Source organism: Bos indicus, chromosome 19 (assembly GCF_029378745.1).
Source record: "Bos indicus isolate NIAB-ARS_2022 breed Sahiwal x Tharparkar chromosome 19, NIAB-ARS_B.indTharparkar_mat_pri_1.0, whole genome shotgun sequence".
Lineage (NCBI taxonomy): Eukaryota > Metazoa > Chordata > Mammalia > Artiodactyla > Bovidae > Bos > Bos indicus.
Genome location: NC_091778.1, coordinates 52,744,709 through 52,759,800, shown reverse-complemented (window position 1 = coordinate 52,759,800; position 15,092 = coordinate 52,744,709). Strand labels below are relative to the sequence as shown.

Genomic DNA, 15,092 nt, shown 5'->3' with positions numbered 1-15,092 from the left:
AAGCCTGACCAAGTGACAAAGCGCAAGAAAGGTTGTGGGCGGAAGTGCCTGCCTGTCAGGCTGTTGGGCGCCGGAAGAGGCCGGACCTAAGATGGCGGCGCCCACAGGTGCCGGGAAGAGCCGCTCATGTCGGGGAACGGAGCTGTGTGGGGTCGCGTGCGAAGCCGCCTCCGCGCCTTCCCCGAGTGTCTAGCTGCCTGTGGAGCCGAGGTGCGCAGTCGTCAGGCGGGGCAGGAAGGGCCGCGCGGAGCGGGGTGCGGGCTGGCGGGGGGCGGGTAGTGGTGCCCCGGGAGCCGCGGCGGCGGGGTCCGCCCGGGTAATCAGCGGGCGCGGGGACTGTGGCGACCCTCGCCCGTCTCCATCCGCCCCCAGGCCGCGGCCTACGGCAGGTGCGTGCAGGCGTCCACTGCCCCGGGGGGCTGCTTGAAGAAGGATCTGTGCGCGCAGGAGTTCGAGGCTTTGCGGAGCTGCTTCGCTGCTGCGGTAAGTGAACGCCAGCCTAGCCCGGGGGTTGAACCCTAGGGGGCGGGGACCCACGTTACCCGCTCGGGAAACGGGCTTCCTTTTCTTCTGGGTTCGATGTTGGGCTCCAACAGGTGCTTCAACGGGGCACAGCCCCACACCAGCCGGCGCGACCCCCGCCGCCACGGAGGCTGCCTGTAATGAGGCTAGCACAAGGTTTTGAGCTGGTGCCCAAGATGTCAAGGTCCTGGGTTCCCTCGACTCGGTGGGTCTGGGGTGGGCCACGATGCCCAGTCAGTTCTGTTCACCAGAGCTGCTGGTGCTGGGTACTGGACCTGAGAGGGGGCAGCTGGGTCAGCTCACCAGAATTTAGGGAATCCAAGGCAGTTTCCCTATGTTCCAGCATGGAGAATGCATGGGCCATATTTCATTTCCCGGAGGGCTCAAAGAACCCCTTGCACCTTCCTAGCAATCATTGTGGCTGGGATATGCGGCTTCCGCCCTTGTCACCAATCTCTGATCTGACATGTTTCATCCAAGATGCACCTGTCGCTTGGACTTGCTTCCTGGCTCTTGGCAGCTTCCCTGCTTTACTCAGAGCACTCCCTCAGGGAGGTACAAACCTTCATCCTGTGGTCAGTGGTTGGAAGGATTCACATGTAAAGTAAAGATAACACACTCCTGGCCAAACCAGGCTTTTCCTTACCGCCTGTGGTTATTAGTCAGGATCACAGGTATCGGGTCCTCTCTGATTCCTTACGCTCTTTGCCTCTGTCATGTTGTCCTGCCCCCAGGAGCGCGTCGCTGCCTCTCCTGCTGTTTTCCATTGAGGGCAACCTAACCACAGGCCCCAGGCACTGGAAGTTCAGGACAGGGAACCTGGGGGTTTCTCATTTAAAGACACAAGCCATTTTGTCTACTCTGCCTGCACCCTGAGGCTCTGTGGGAGTGCATGAGGAGGCAGGAGAGGAGCCCGTCTCTGGGCAAGTGTTTCAGCATCTCTGACCTAGAGATTCCTTTATAGAAGGGGGAGGACTAAATGGGACTCATTGGTGGCACAGTGCCAGGCAGGGGTGGGAGAGGCCACAGAGCACGTTGAGCCCAGCGCCCCAACCAGCCTGGCCCCATGCTGCACACTCGTGGCCAAGCTCTTTGTCATTTATTTGCCAGGAGGTGGCTTCTGGTGTGGTAGTTTTCTTAACTTTGAAACCATGTCTAACTTGAAAGCAACCCATTCAGACACAGCCCTTTGTCTTCCAGGCTAAGAACACCCTGACAGGAGGCCGTTAGGAAGGACTACAAGCTCCAATCCACGTCCCTGGGCGCCTGGCACTGATGGCCTCAAGGAGCAAGCGTCTAAAACCTCGAAAGCTCTTGGGGCTAAAAGGACTGGAAACACATTAGGCGTGCATGAGCAGAGGGGAATGGGTTTTCCAGCCTTGCACACCTAAGGATTTGGGGAGAATAAGATGCAGTGAACCCACAGTAAAGATCAGATCAGATACTGTAAGATTTGTTTTGTCATCTGCAGAATGAGTGCATGGGCTGTGAACAAGCTGCCTTGCGAGTCTCATTCTTTAAAGAATTCTCACCAAAGGCATGTCATCTGAGTCTGGCGAAGCATCTAGAAGTAACTACCAGGTTACAGCACAGACCAAAGAGAAAACAGCGACACCATGAGGGACAGGTCCGAGCTGTAGGAACCTGATACTGATGGGTTTTTTCCTCACTTAGAAAAAAAGGTGGGGGTTGCTCTTCCAGACAAAGGGGTGAAGAACCCAGGGAGGGTCCAGTTTTAGGAACCCGGTGCCTGTGAGACTTGCTCCACGGGGTTGCCCCACCCTCCCTTCCACAGCCTCTGGAGTCTGAGCCCAGGTCCATCCTGGCCAGGCTCCTGCCCACTCTGGTCCCACCCCTCATCCTGAGCTTCGGTAAGGCCGCAGCAGCACACGTGCTGGAGCTCCAGGGAGACCCAGCGGGACCCAGGAGGATTTCAGCATCCTGAGTGCTGCCTGCTGGGCATGTCATCCCAGAGCCTCCTTCCCCAAGGTGTGGAGGTCACATTGTCCTCTGGCTTCACCCAGGCCCTGCTGTCCCAGAGCACCCGTGCCCTGAGGCCTGGAGCTGTTCCCTCTTGTAAAGGCTCCTCCACTTCCCCCACAAAGTGCTGAAACCCCTTATCTCAGCTGTCATCCCAGTGAAATGCAGTTCCCAGGGCAGCCTTGGAGGGGAGCCATACGCCGTTCAAGGTTTTTTAGGACTGTTAAAAGACTGGCTGGCTGGGCAGTCATGTTTCACCGTCACCACTGGATTTCAGGACTAGACATCACTGACATGACCCCCATCCCGGCCAGAGGTGATGGCCCCTCAGGTTGGCTGAGGGCAGGAGGGAGGAGTGGGCCAGGGAAACAGGCTTGCTGAGAATTCCGCCCCTTCCCTGTCTGCTGAGGCAGCGTGCACACCCAGCAGGTGCCTCCTGCCTGAGGATGGCCTCTTTCTGACCCTTTGTGCTCTCTGCACTTGGGCAGCCTGCTGGCTAGAGCTTCTGGCATCTCTGCTGTGCACAGGCGCTCTGGTCGCTTCTAGAACTGTCCCACCCAGTGCTCCTAACATCCTTTCAGATTCCAGTTCATGGGGGCAGATGAGGCCACCAGCCACATCTCAGGTCCAGGGCTGCGGATGTGATCCACTGGCTGGGCCAGGCCGCTCACCACACACTGAAGTCAGCTCACGGACCTTCCTGTCTCCCCTCCCCAAATTCAACCTGTCTTCAAAACTGTGTTTATGGGAGGGAATTCAACAGAGTTGTGTCAGGATGCAGGAAAAATGGTTCCTGCTGCTGCTTCAGCTGTGTCACCAGAAGGCAGTCACCCCGTGTGGCTCTGTCCGCTCCACCTGTCTTGGCCTCAGACTCGGGGCTCAGCTACACCACGAGAGGCCATACCCAGCCTCAGCCTTAGCTTCTTCCCACCCCAGGCTGGGCTTGGGGGCCCCATTCCAGAACGGGAGTACAGACAGGGTCCTGTCCCAGTCACCTAGGCCAGCCAGGCCTCGTGTCTGCCAAGTGTATCTGCAAACATAGAAGGTCACTCCTGGTGGCCCGGTGTGCTGCACTGGCCACATCTACCAGCCAGGGGACCCAGCTGGAGGGGTGGCCTGTGGTCAGAAAGCAAGGCACTGTCTCCCAGCCCCTCCTGGCTCCCTGCAGTACTGGTCATGGTGACCCCACCGAGGTCTGCCCAGATCTTTCCCGAAGGAGAGGACGGGAGGGGAGGGGAGCGGAGAACCCTGAGGAGAGGACAGCACTGACTGGGACAGAAGACCCTGAGCGCCCGGAGGTGCGGGAATGGCAGGCGATGGCAAAGGCTGCGCTGCTGCTCTCAGAAGGCTGCGGCCCCTGCTCTGAGGAGGAAGTTATCTTTGCAGAAACTGAGAGGACAGAACGCTGGGTCAAGGTGAGAGATTCAGGGAAACAGGGCTGGATGCGCAATCCCACCCCAAAACCACAAACGGTGTTCCAACCTGGGGGAAATTTCCAGCTGGTACAGTTTGCTTGGAATTGTTTTTAGTTAAGAATGGAGGGCGGGAAGCACTGGGACCCGGACACCTTTCACTGAGCTCCCCTCTGTGTGAGCAGTGCCCGGGGTTCGTGGGGAATCAGCTTGGCTTCCAGAGGATTCCACTCCTTTTATTATTCATTTTGAGGCTTCAAGATGACATAGAAATCACAGTAAACGATAAAACCATTTCAAAAGGCACAGGGGAGAGGTGAGCCAAGACCAAGGCCGGAGCTGTCACGTGGCCTGGGCAGCCCTGGCTAGTGATCAGTGAGTGGCTCCCCGCCATGGACCCCTTGGGGCAGGATCTGGAGCGGCCCCCGCCCCCAGAGGGGAACGAGGCACACACAGCCCAAAGCACAAAGCAGGTGAAGGCCCCAGGCTCTTGAGGGCACATCCCAGCATGTCAGGTCACCTGCTAACCAGCCCGGCTCGGGGGTGATCACTGGCCTCTCTGCCCCTTAAAACAAAGTACAACAAAAACACCACAAAAACCCTCCCAAAAGATGAGTCCCATGGGTGCAAACCCAGGGGAGATGCTGCCCTGGAGGAAGTGAGCAGCAGTGAGGAGTGAGGCCATGCACCCCTTCCCACTGGGCCTCGAACCCAGGTTTCGTGGTCACGGCTTCGCTCTGTGGCATGGGAGCTTTTGGGTGATTCACCTCGGCACCAACCAGACAGCAGTGGTCTGTTTTACTTTTTAAATCTCACAACCACTCAATTGGGAGACCGAAGTATGCAGAGCAGAGCACCAGGGCGGAGGCAGCTGGACCCACAGGCCTGTCCAGCCTCTCAGTCTTGACGCAGCACTTGCTGTGAGACGGGGTGAAGGCAGAAGCATTTACTCAGGCTTTGTACTGACAGTCACAGAGAACATCAATAAGGAATTAAAGTTCGGGGTAACACCTGCCTCTCATGGCAGCCGGGGAGCCAGGGCTGCAGTCAGCACTCAGAGCCCCAATATCGCCACCTGAACCCCAGTGGCTCCCACAGCCACAGAGGTGGCAGGTCGTGTTTCCTGGTCTCAGGGAGTGGCTGTTTTTCCTCAAGGCTGCAGGAAGGGAGCTGAATCATGAGAGAGTCAGCCTGGAAGTGGCCGCAGTTGCAGAGCCGTCACTCCACCGCGGGCCTGACTTCTGGGGCTTGGCACCCGCCGTGGTCCAGGTTCAACAGCTGAGTGGAGCACCCTGGCCTTAGTGGGGCTCAGGGCTCCTCCAGGGCCCCAGGCAGCTGTTTGATCTGGCGGCCTGGGACCACCCGCAGGGCGCCCCCAGCGGCCTGGTGCAGCTGGGTCTCCAGGGCACTGCGGAGGTCGTTGACCTGCACCTCGGGCAGTGAGTTGAAGCTAATGATGACCCCGTCCTTCGGGGCCAGCCCTGCCTCTGCCAGAGGAGCTACGTCCCGCCGTCTCCTCCGAAGGTCGGAGCCGGCCTGGACTTTCAAGTCCCGGTTGGGTTTGGCGTTGTCCGGCTTCTGATCTCCAGGTATGGCGGGTTTGGGCCCGAGCTCAGGGTCTGGCCTCTGCTCGGGCTCCTGGCCAGCGGTGTTCTCCCAGGGAGCAGGCACGTGCTCCCTGCCGGGGGCCTCCTTCCTCATCTCCATATGACCACCCTGCTGCCCGCCCTGTCCTCCAGCAGGGTCAGCCCGGTGTTCCGGCTGATGTAACACAACCTGGGCCTGGGGGGCGGCTACCCCCGACCTGCCTCCAGGTGCCCGGTCTTGGCTCGCTTGCTGGGACTTTACCTGAGGGGCCCCAATCGCTGCCCCCACCCCCAGCACATCTGCCTCCTGAGTGTCCGCACCAGCAGCTGCTGCCTCCTTCCCGGATTTCTTCTTCTCATGGGCGCCTCCACCAAAAACATCCCGACTCTGCCCGGGGACATCCCCAGCCCCATGCTGCTCTGGGCTCCCGGGCATCCTGGCAGGCTCCAGCACAGGGAGCCGCTCTTGCACGCCCGCGCCCTCAGCCTCAGGCACAGCGCCCTGCCGGCCTTCCCTTGGCTTAGCCGGAGCTGCCCAGGGCTGCGGGTCAGCGCCGCCAGGAGGTGCAGCTGGGGCTCTGCCCGCTGCCCCCTCAGGTTCCTCCACGGAGCGCTGGCTGTGCCCCTGGGGAGGAGCGGCAGGACGCCCAGGAGCGCCGGGCAGGACTTCCACAGGCTGCGGCGGGGGACGCTCCGCCATCCCCGCGTCATGGACCTCCTGCTCCTTACCTCTGGGTGCGGCCACCCCCAGCTCAGGCTGCACGTCCACTGCAAATGAAGTCAGGTACCCGTTTAGCCACAGAGATGAGCAGGAGCTACCGACGCAGTGACTAAATGAAGCCAGCTTACCAGCAATCAAGGAATACAAACACCTGCTTAAATTCGCCCAGCGGGACTCTAGACCACAGAGCCACAGATCCAACGGGGATGGGGGGGCGGGAGGAGGTGGTGGGGCAGGCGACTCTGGCTTTCATGAATTAAGGGACAACCCCTGTGCTTCCCTGGTGGCTCAGTGGTAAAGAATCTGCTAATGCAGGAGACATGGGTTTGATCCCTGATCTAGGAAGATCCCACGTGACGTGGAACAACTAAGCCCATCCACCACAAGTACTGAGCCTGTGCTCTTGAGCTCAGGACCACAACGACTGAGCCCAAGTGCTGCAACTACTGCCTAGAGCCTGTGCTCTGCAACGAGAGAAGCCAGCATGCCACAGTGGGAGAGTGGCCCCGGCTCTCTGCAGCTAGAGAAAAGCCCAAGCAGCAAAGGCCCAGCACAGCCAAAAATACATACATACATAAACAAGCACAATTCTTTTTTAAAAGTGACAACCCTCTTCCCTGAGCAGGTGCAGCAACCACCCCCGGCCTGCACGGCCCCTCTCCCCATCCCTCCCCCGGACTTGCCGTCCTCGCCTTCCTGGCCGTCCTGCCTCTGCTGGTGGATCTCCTTATGCTGCTCTTCGATCACCGCGAGCAGCTTCTCCTGCTGGTCCAGGAGGCGCTTCTGCTGCACCTGCTGCTCCTTGATCACTTGTAATAGTACAGCGTGGTCCAGCATCTCCGCCCGGCCAGCTTCTGGTGCAGAAAACACACGCGGTCAGAGCCTGGGGCTACAAAGGCACCTGGCTGGGCTGAGGGCAGTATGATACATGCAGGGAGGCCAAGGTGGCCTGTGGGCCCCTCCCTTGGACACCTCCTGGGCACTCCCCTCTACCCGGCTGAGCCAGCACCCACGCACTGTGACCACAAATGACAGCGATCTGGGCTGGTGACTCGAACTATCAACTATTCTAAAAAAGAATACTGGCTTTTTAAGAGAGTTTCCTCCAAGGTGAGAACTTTAAAGACAAACAGAACCATCTTCCCCTTCAGCAGCAACAAGAACTGGGACCTCAGTGAGAAGGCTGCGCCAGTGCTCCCGCCGGCCCCGCCTCCCCCGGGAAGCTGGCTGCAGCTGACAGGGGAGGAGCGCCAGGTGAGCTGGGAGCAGGCCAGCTGCAGCAGGTGTGTGTAGGAAGGGCCCCCCCAGACTGTGGACTGAGAAGAGGCCCCAAGGCTGAACACCTTGGGTGTGGAAAGCTCATAACGCACTGCAAACACGTCAGCACTGGGTCAGCTCTGTAGAGCCAGCAGTCCAGGTTTAAGGGACTTTTATAACACGTGTCTTTAAACAGGAAGCTTTGAAAGATGATGTAACTTTACAGGTTGTCAGATGGAAAAGCTCAAATCCGAAGAAAGGAGAACATTTGGGAGTGGCGAGAGCTAACACCCCAGCGCGGGGCCCCCATGCTGGGCACATGCAGGTGTGCTGGCCTGTCCTCCCCAACAGTGACCTGTGACCCCCCAGAACAGGGCAGGGTTGGCCTTCTCCCAGGGACTGCCATGGCTCGCCCCAAGAGGCCAGTGCCCATGAAGAACATGCTGAGGCTAAGCACGTGGAAGATGGGTCCCTTGGCCAGCCCGGGTGATCCAGCCCCCTGTTCTCCACCAGACACACATCCAGACATCCTAAGGTGACCAAGACGCCTGCCTGAGAAAGCCTACATTCCGTGGATCATCTCAGGGCTCCCCTCACCCTCTTCAGACAAGGGATGTGCACAGAGCCATCCCAGAGTTCCAGACCAGCTCCCTTGACCATGACCATGCTGCCAACACCACTTGTCCCCAAGGGAGGGTTCCTAAAGAGCAGGCCCCCTGACTCACTGGCTCCTCGGAGGACTAGCCCTAGCCCACGGCTGGGGTTGGGGGGGAAGTGCGCCATGTCCAGCCAGAAGCAACATGGGACAGACGGGAAGCAGAGTGGAGGTGATAAACTGAGCCCTCAGCCCGAGCTCCGTGCACAACTGCGCGGCCCACCAGGACCACAGGGATCAGACTCATGGATGGCATGAGAGCTGCACAGATATTAACACACGTGCAGAGCACATTAATACCAGGCCATGCACATGGCGGAAGTCACACGCAGGCCCCGCCCCATCTCTGGGAGTGCCCAGATGCTTACAGGCTGCACCTGGCTGTCCTGTGGTGGCGCCCCACGGCGGAGCCCCAGTGGGGCTAAGGGGCACCAGGGCATGTGGACTAGAAGTGAGCGGGTTGGGGCATCAAGGGGGACCCCACCTGAGGGGCTGTGGCTGAGCCCAGTTGGGGGACAGACCATGTGTGGATCCCGGGCTCTGACCACATGCAAGGTGCTACCGGACTCAGTGCTCACACTGTCTGCTGTCTCATCTTTAAACCCCCACAAAAACCTTCACTGTGGTGCTCCTCCCGACTCCTACCTGCCACCATCTTTCTGATTTCAGCTGTGCATCCCATTGAGAGGCGTTTGGAGAAAGGCAGAATAGGAAACCATCAAAGTTCTTTCAGAAAAGAAAAAGTCAAAGAATCAAACAAGATTAGGTAACAGATTGTGAGGACCAGGACCAGTAAACAGACTGAAACCAAAGACAGCAACATGCAGAACTCCACAGCATCCAAGCTACAGGAAACCCAGGACCCTCAGCTCTGCCTTCCTGGCCTCTGCGTGCAGAGGCTCGGCTGCCTTCCCGGGCCTGGTGCTCTGGGCCGGCTATCCCGAGGCTGCAGGACCTTCTGGGAAGCAGCTTGTGGGGCAGCAGGGCATGAGCATCCCATGAACCCACCTGAGCGCTGTACCATGACGCCCACATACAGACCCAGACTCTCGGAGCACACAGTGAAACACGCAGGGGCCACTCTGTGGACACCGCTAGCAAATAGGGTGACCCCACGGGGGTTCAGCATGGGGACCAAAGAGCCCAGAAGAGTGATCATCTGCAGGGGAAGCCGCCACCACCTCCTTTAGTGCAGGGCAGTGCCCGACCAGGTGGGGCTGTGAGGAGGGGGCACCAAAAGCAGAGAGCGGGAAGCACCCCAAAATGGGCATGAAGGTCTGGAGGAGGATGCAGAGCAAGTTTTGTTCACTGGACAGAAAAGATTAAACAAGCTTTCGCTTTGGGACAGTTGCTAGGTCTTCACTGCAGGTGGGTACAAAGGTCCCCACCCAGCCCCAGCTAAGACCGGGTGGGAGCTGCTGCCACGGTGGCAGGGAAGTGCTAGGACCGCAGTGAGCCACCGGCTCTCCCACCCTCGCTAATGCCCTCCACACCTGGCCAACTTGTTGGAAATATTAACGTGTCTATTTTGAAATGAGATACAAATGGGAATAGAAAGTCACGTGACAGTGACAGGTTTGTTTGTTTTTAAAGGGGGAGAAAAAATACTAAAAACATCTAAGGAAGTGAAAAGGGAGGAGAGAATGCTGTTAGTTGGCAGGGGAGCTATTTAAGATCCTTCCTCAGCAGGAAACTGGCAAGACAACGGGCCCGTGTCTCCTTCTGGGCCATATTCCGCTTCCAGAAGGAAGCGGCAGTTATCTCCAAGCCTTTGGAAGATGCAGGAAGAAAGCAAAGGCCTTACCCTCCAGCTTGCTGCCGGCGTGCTCCCCGCCCTGTCCCTCCTCGGTCCTCTGCTCTCGAGGCTCTGCCTGCGGCGCTGCCCCCGGGCCTGGTTTCTCCTCCAGGAGGGGAGCCTTCCCACCTGCACACAAGGCAGAGACTCAGGAGGCTTGCAGGAAAACTCAGAAGGTGGAGGGGGGACAAGAGGAAGAGGCCGATATTTCCTAAAATCACCCTCCACGTTGGCCCTCCCTCCCTGGTACTATATATTCAACCTGATGAGCACCAGGGAGGTAATAAAAAAATAATATTTAACATCTCACAGTCTGGTGGCAGGGAGCCAGTGTCAACTACATTCGTCAATTAGCATGCGGGGACCGTTGTCAGTAGCTCTGAGATGGCACTTAACAAGGAGCTACCCGTCAGGCCCGCGCCGCGCCCCGTGTGCGCCCAGACACGCAGGAGCAGCCCAGCACCTGGCACTTACGGGTCTGGTGAACAAGTGTGTGACATGTCAGAGGAGCTGCCAAGCCCCGACAGCTGCATCAGTGCTGCTACACACAAAAGCTCATCTTGCGAGAAAAGAGAGGCAGCGCGACAGAAGGAAGGATGGTCAGCATCTCCCGCCCCGTCCCCAGCCTCTCCCGGGCCCCACCAGGATGGAGCCTACACCCACCAGGCTCTTTCTTCTCCTCCGGCTTGCCCATGGCCCCCACGGCATGGCCAGGCAGCAAGGCACCGTCTGCTCTGGCCCCTGCGCCTGCCACCGGGACGTCCTGCCCCTCGGGGAGCACTGCCTGGGGCCCTTGATGCACGCCCCTGTCGCCCTGCCCCAGGTCCTCCTTCACAGGCTCAATGGCTGGCTGACCATTTTCTTCTGGAACCTTCTGAGAATCTTTGGGAAGACCGCCCGCTGCCTCCAAAGCCTGGTCCTGTCTGGGTCTCTCTCGTCCTGAATCCAGCAGGGGTGGCACCATTTGACCCTTGCCCCCCAGGGCCCTTTCATCCATGTGTTTGGACGGCCGCTCCTTCTCCAGTCCTTCTTGGTCTTGACCTTCATCCACTATCACCTCGTCGTGAGGCACAGGGGGTTCGTGACGGTGGGCCTCGCCCAGAGGTACTGCAACTCCTGGAAGGAGACAGACGATGCTGGGGAGCCGGGGTGGGGGTGGGGGAGACTCAGCCTTCCCTCCCAGGGCAGCTTTCCCTCTTCAGGTCTGTGAACCAACCAACCACGTGACTGATGTCCAGCTGAGGTCCCGCCCCCGTGAACACCGACCCCCACACCCCCACCCAGGCAGTCATAGCACCTTGACCGGGGCGATCCAGCTGTGCCGCCTCCTGCTTCTCCTTGGCGTCTTCCCTTGGGGGCACATTCACGGGGCCCTTAATCTGGGCCTGCTCCATCTCATCTTTCTCATTTGGCAGCTTCGGCTTATCTCGGCCGTCCTCAGCCACGTCCACGATTGGATTCTGGCCTGTAAGCACGGCACAGATAATTGAGCGGTGTTTCCACATGGCTACACCGCCAATCAGCACGGCAACTGGGCGGTTTTCCCTGGATTGTAATCACATTTCCCAGGCGAATGGCAGAGCCTAAGCAGTTATTTTTTTTTTCCTGTTCAATCATTAGCAGCTAAGTAGCACAGAAAACTGTCATTTTTCATGTGTATTCATAACAAAAATATGTCAAAATGCAATTTATACCTAACTGGGTGCAGAACAGCGATACCCCGCATAAAGCTGGCCATCACCACCAGGTGGCAGCAAGAACCTGCCATTTGAGGCCTGGGAACTGGAAGTGCCCAACGTCATCCCTCCTGGGGACCATCACCCGCCCTAAGCCCAACCAACCCCTTGCTGCAGGCCAAGGGGAAAGGGGAGCAGAAAAATGCTTAAGGAAAATGCCTATGGGAGGTTGATTTGCAATTCTGTCAACTTCTTGCTGCAGAAGTAAAAATTCCTATCAAAAGGAAGGTGAGAAAGAGGCACAGCCCACAAAGCTGGCCTCCTGCACACACCTGTATCCCATGGGCCTCCTCATCCTCCCAGAAGCCCAACAGTTCAGTCACGGCGGGCCCTCGGGGAGAGGGCCACGAGGGTGGCCCAAATGGAGCCCCTTAGGAAACTCTGTCCGTGAACAAAACCACTCTCTACCTATTAGGCAAAAGTGGCAGAAACTAAAATACTATCTGGGGGGGAAAAAAAGATTTAAAAAGTCATTTCATCCCAGAGGCCCCAAGCAACCGCTTTCCGCCTTCAGGGCACAAGCTGCCTGCAAGAAGGGAGGCGGAATGCCCCGCAGTCGTGGGACCCCAAAGCGGCTCTGGGGGGATTCACGACAGTCCTGTTCAGGTGGGCTTGCTCCCTCCCCCAGAGGAGAAGGAGGGACCTGGGCTGACCTGCCATGCTCGCCGGGGACACCTGCAGCAGCTGAGGCTTAGTGCCCAAAGCAAAGTAGAGGGGGGTCGGCGCTGGGCAGGAGCGGGACGCAGGGCTCCACAGTTCAATCAAGCGACTGATTCGCGTGAGTGTGTGGTGTCTGCTCCACACCACGGTAACACCCCTGTCCCCAGCCGCCAGAAGCCCCTGGGGGTCAAAATCAAGAGGTGCTGTCCAGTGGAAGACCAAGTTAAGACAGGGGGCCAGGAAGGGAAGGAAAACCACAACAAAACAAAGCATATCTCCATCATGTTGTAGGACCAACTCAAAATCTATCCATCACCAGGCAAAGGAATGACCGGGGGCTCGGGTGAGCAAGGGGCATGAGTCCACAACGTGGCCACCCTGCCCACAGCAGCCGGGCCTGGGGCACTTTGCAGCTGTCCTCGGCAATGGACACAGTGCTTTCTAAAACGAACCAGAGCTCCTCGTGGGGACAGTTTGCCAGCAATGCCTCTGGGCCACAGTAAAACTAACACCAAACTTCCTAATTAGCAACTGAAGAACAGCCCGCATTCACCCAGGGTGGTCACCCCAGGGAAGGATGAAGGCCAGGCAGGGGCTTGGCCTGTTTCACCTTCCAGACGCGGCAGTGAATCAGAGGGAGTGGCCAGCAGAGGGCGCCCTGGCCTGGAGGGGCCTCCTCTCAGCCTCAGCGTTGTGGCCTCCACTCCCCAAAGTGGGCACCACGCAGGGAAACTCCATGTCTGCCTCAGTACTGCTGGGCGGGGAGCTTTCTAACCTGCCTGGCCCCATCCACACTCAGACCCTCCTGATGGTGCCTCTACCAGGAGCTCCTGGGAAGACTGTTAGCCAACAGTCACTCGTCTAGTGTGGACACCAGGTGGTTCTGTGACTGGCTCAGGGAGACACAGGACCCAAGTTCAGTTCAGCCACTCAGTCACGCGTGACTCTTTGTGAGCCCATGGACTGCTGGACAGTAGGCCTCCCTGTCCATCACCAACTCCCAGAGTTTACTCAAACTTGTGACCATCAAGTCGGTGACACCATCCAACCATCTCATCCTCTGTCATCCCTTCTCCTCCTGCCTTCAATCTTTCCCAGCAACAGGGTCTTTTCAAATGAGTCGGTTCTTTGCATCAGGTGGCCAAAGTACTGGAGTTTCAGCTTCAGCATCAGTCCTTCCAATGAATATTCAGGACTGATTTCCTTTAGGATGGACTGGTTGGATCTCTTTGCAGTCCAAGAGACTCTCAAGAGTCTTCTCCAACACCAGAGTTCAAAAGCATCAATTCTTCAGTGCTCAGACAGACAACCACAGATCTGAAACCTGGGAATGTGCGGCCGTTTTTGGGTGTGACATCCAGAACAGGCCTGTCCACGGCAACGAGAATCTGCCTTCGAGACTACTTCCACCTCAGAAGACAGGGTCAGGGCCAGGGGCTCCTCTTCCTTGACTCTCCCCTGCAGGACCCCATTCTGAGTCTGGAGGCATCTCTCTGTATCCTGTGATCAGTGAAGATGGAAACAGTCCTCTGACTGCCAAGCACAAAAGTAAAGTGTCTCTTAAAATCACACCAGAGTTCCACAAATGGAATCCCTGTTGACTGGAAGTAAACCCCAAATTCAGGAGATGCAAAGGACCCCAGGGCCATGCAGAGAGCAGGAGCAGCCACCAACAGTCCTTTAAAAAGGCCAGGTGCTGCTTCTAAGTACCTTTCCTGACAACCTCCAAAGTGCCTGCCTCACTGCTGCCGTGAGGAAGTCTGCTTGGGAACCCCTGCTCTTCTTGACTTAGGCAGCAAGGGAAACCCTGTCTAGCACGCTCTATTGGATGTGCAGGAATCCCAATGGGTCCCTGGACCCAAAGCCCCAGCTGGGTGGCTGGGGGGCCCCGTCTGGCTCACTCGTCACACTCTCCTGCAGAGGGGTACGTCTGCCCACATGCAGCAGGTAGAGGGGCCATGGGCCAGTCCCTCGGGGCTGGACACGGCAGGCAGCGCCCCTCCCTCCCCTGAGGAGTCCTTCCAGATTCGGCTGCAGCTGGCATGGTCATCTTAGCACCGATGAGATGAGCTCACAGCCACATCTGACACACAGGCAGAAAAACTGAGAAGTCACGCGGCACAAGGGTGTTAACTGCTCCTTCTCAGCAGGGCACAGGGAAAGCTGCAGTGGGGACCAAGGAGGGAGGCAGCCCTGCAGCCGGGCCTCCCCACAGGCACGCTGGCATCGGTCGCAGGTGGTCAGACGCTTTCCTGCCCGCGTGTACCAGCTCCCGGCACAGCAGCACAAGGGACGCATCCTCAGAAGAGAAATTTAGGAAGGAGATGGGGGAGGGCAAACTCCCACTCAGGCCTGTGACCACCCTCTGCCAGCTGTGTCCCCGCACCAACGTGCTGCTGCCCACAGGCCCCGTCCCAGCCCTTCCCATTCTTTCCCACCCAGCGGAAGCAGGGCCAGGTCTCTGCTGGAGGACGGACAAGCTGTACGAGGTGTGTGGCCAAGGCGGCTCCTGACACTGAGAGAAGCCGCAGGCTGGGAGGGAGAGGAAGAAATGGGATGAGGCCACGCTCAGAGGAGGAGCTGAGGAGCATGACAGACTCCAAACCCACTCACCAGACCCACGAGGGAGCCACCAGCCTCACGGTAAGTGGTCTCCTAGCCTTTCCGGAAGGCCTGCCCACCTCTTCTGTCCACACCAGGCATGTCACAGGCCCCGTGCTTGCCGGGAGTGCCAGGCTGGGGGTGGCCAGGCCCATGTGTCCCCAGGA

The 15,092-nt window shown here is 58.3% G+C and overlaps 2 protein-coding genes across 6 annotated transcripts in view; one reads left to right on the top strand and one right to left on the bottom strand.

Annotated features, from left to right (window-relative positions):
• Positions 1-2: 2 nt before the first annotated feature.
• Positions 3-1,972, top strand: NDUFAF8 (NADH:ubiquinone oxidoreductase complex assembly factor 8). The gene is made up of 3 exons (XM_019981990.2): positions 3-210; positions 373-483; positions 1,723-1,972. Exons 1-3 carry the CDS (start codon positions 127-129, stop codon positions 1,750-1,752), a joined length of 225 nt encoding a protein of 74 aa, XP_019837549.2. The 5' UTR covers positions 3-126; the 3' UTR covers positions 1,753-1,972.
• Positions 1,973-4,134: 2,162 nt separating this feature from the next.
• The window catches only part of SLC38A10 (solute carrier family 38 member 10), a 41,123-nt gene continuing 30,165 nt past the window's right edge, over positions 4,135-15,092 (bottom strand). Inside the window, exons 12-17 of one of the 5 annotated variants that reach the window (XM_070773915.1) lie at positions 11,226-11,393; positions 10,592-11,044; positions 9,938-10,057; positions 8,779-8,802; positions 6,905-7,075; positions 4,135-6,268 (exon numbers count right to left, since the gene is read on the bottom strand). In XM_070773915.1, coding sequence (XP_070630016.1) covers positions 5,223-6,268; positions 6,905-7,075; positions 8,779-8,802; positions 9,938-10,057; positions 10,592-11,044; positions 11,226-11,393 — 1,982 coding nt within the window. In that variant the 3' untranslated portion in view covers positions 4,135-5,222. The remainder of the gene's footprint in view (positions 6,269-6,904; positions 7,076-8,778; positions 8,803-9,937; positions 10,058-10,591; positions 11,045-11,225; positions 11,394-15,092) is intronic. The other 4 variants (XM_070773917.1, XM_070773916.1, XM_019981672.2 and 1 more) reach the window with 4 other exon arrangements.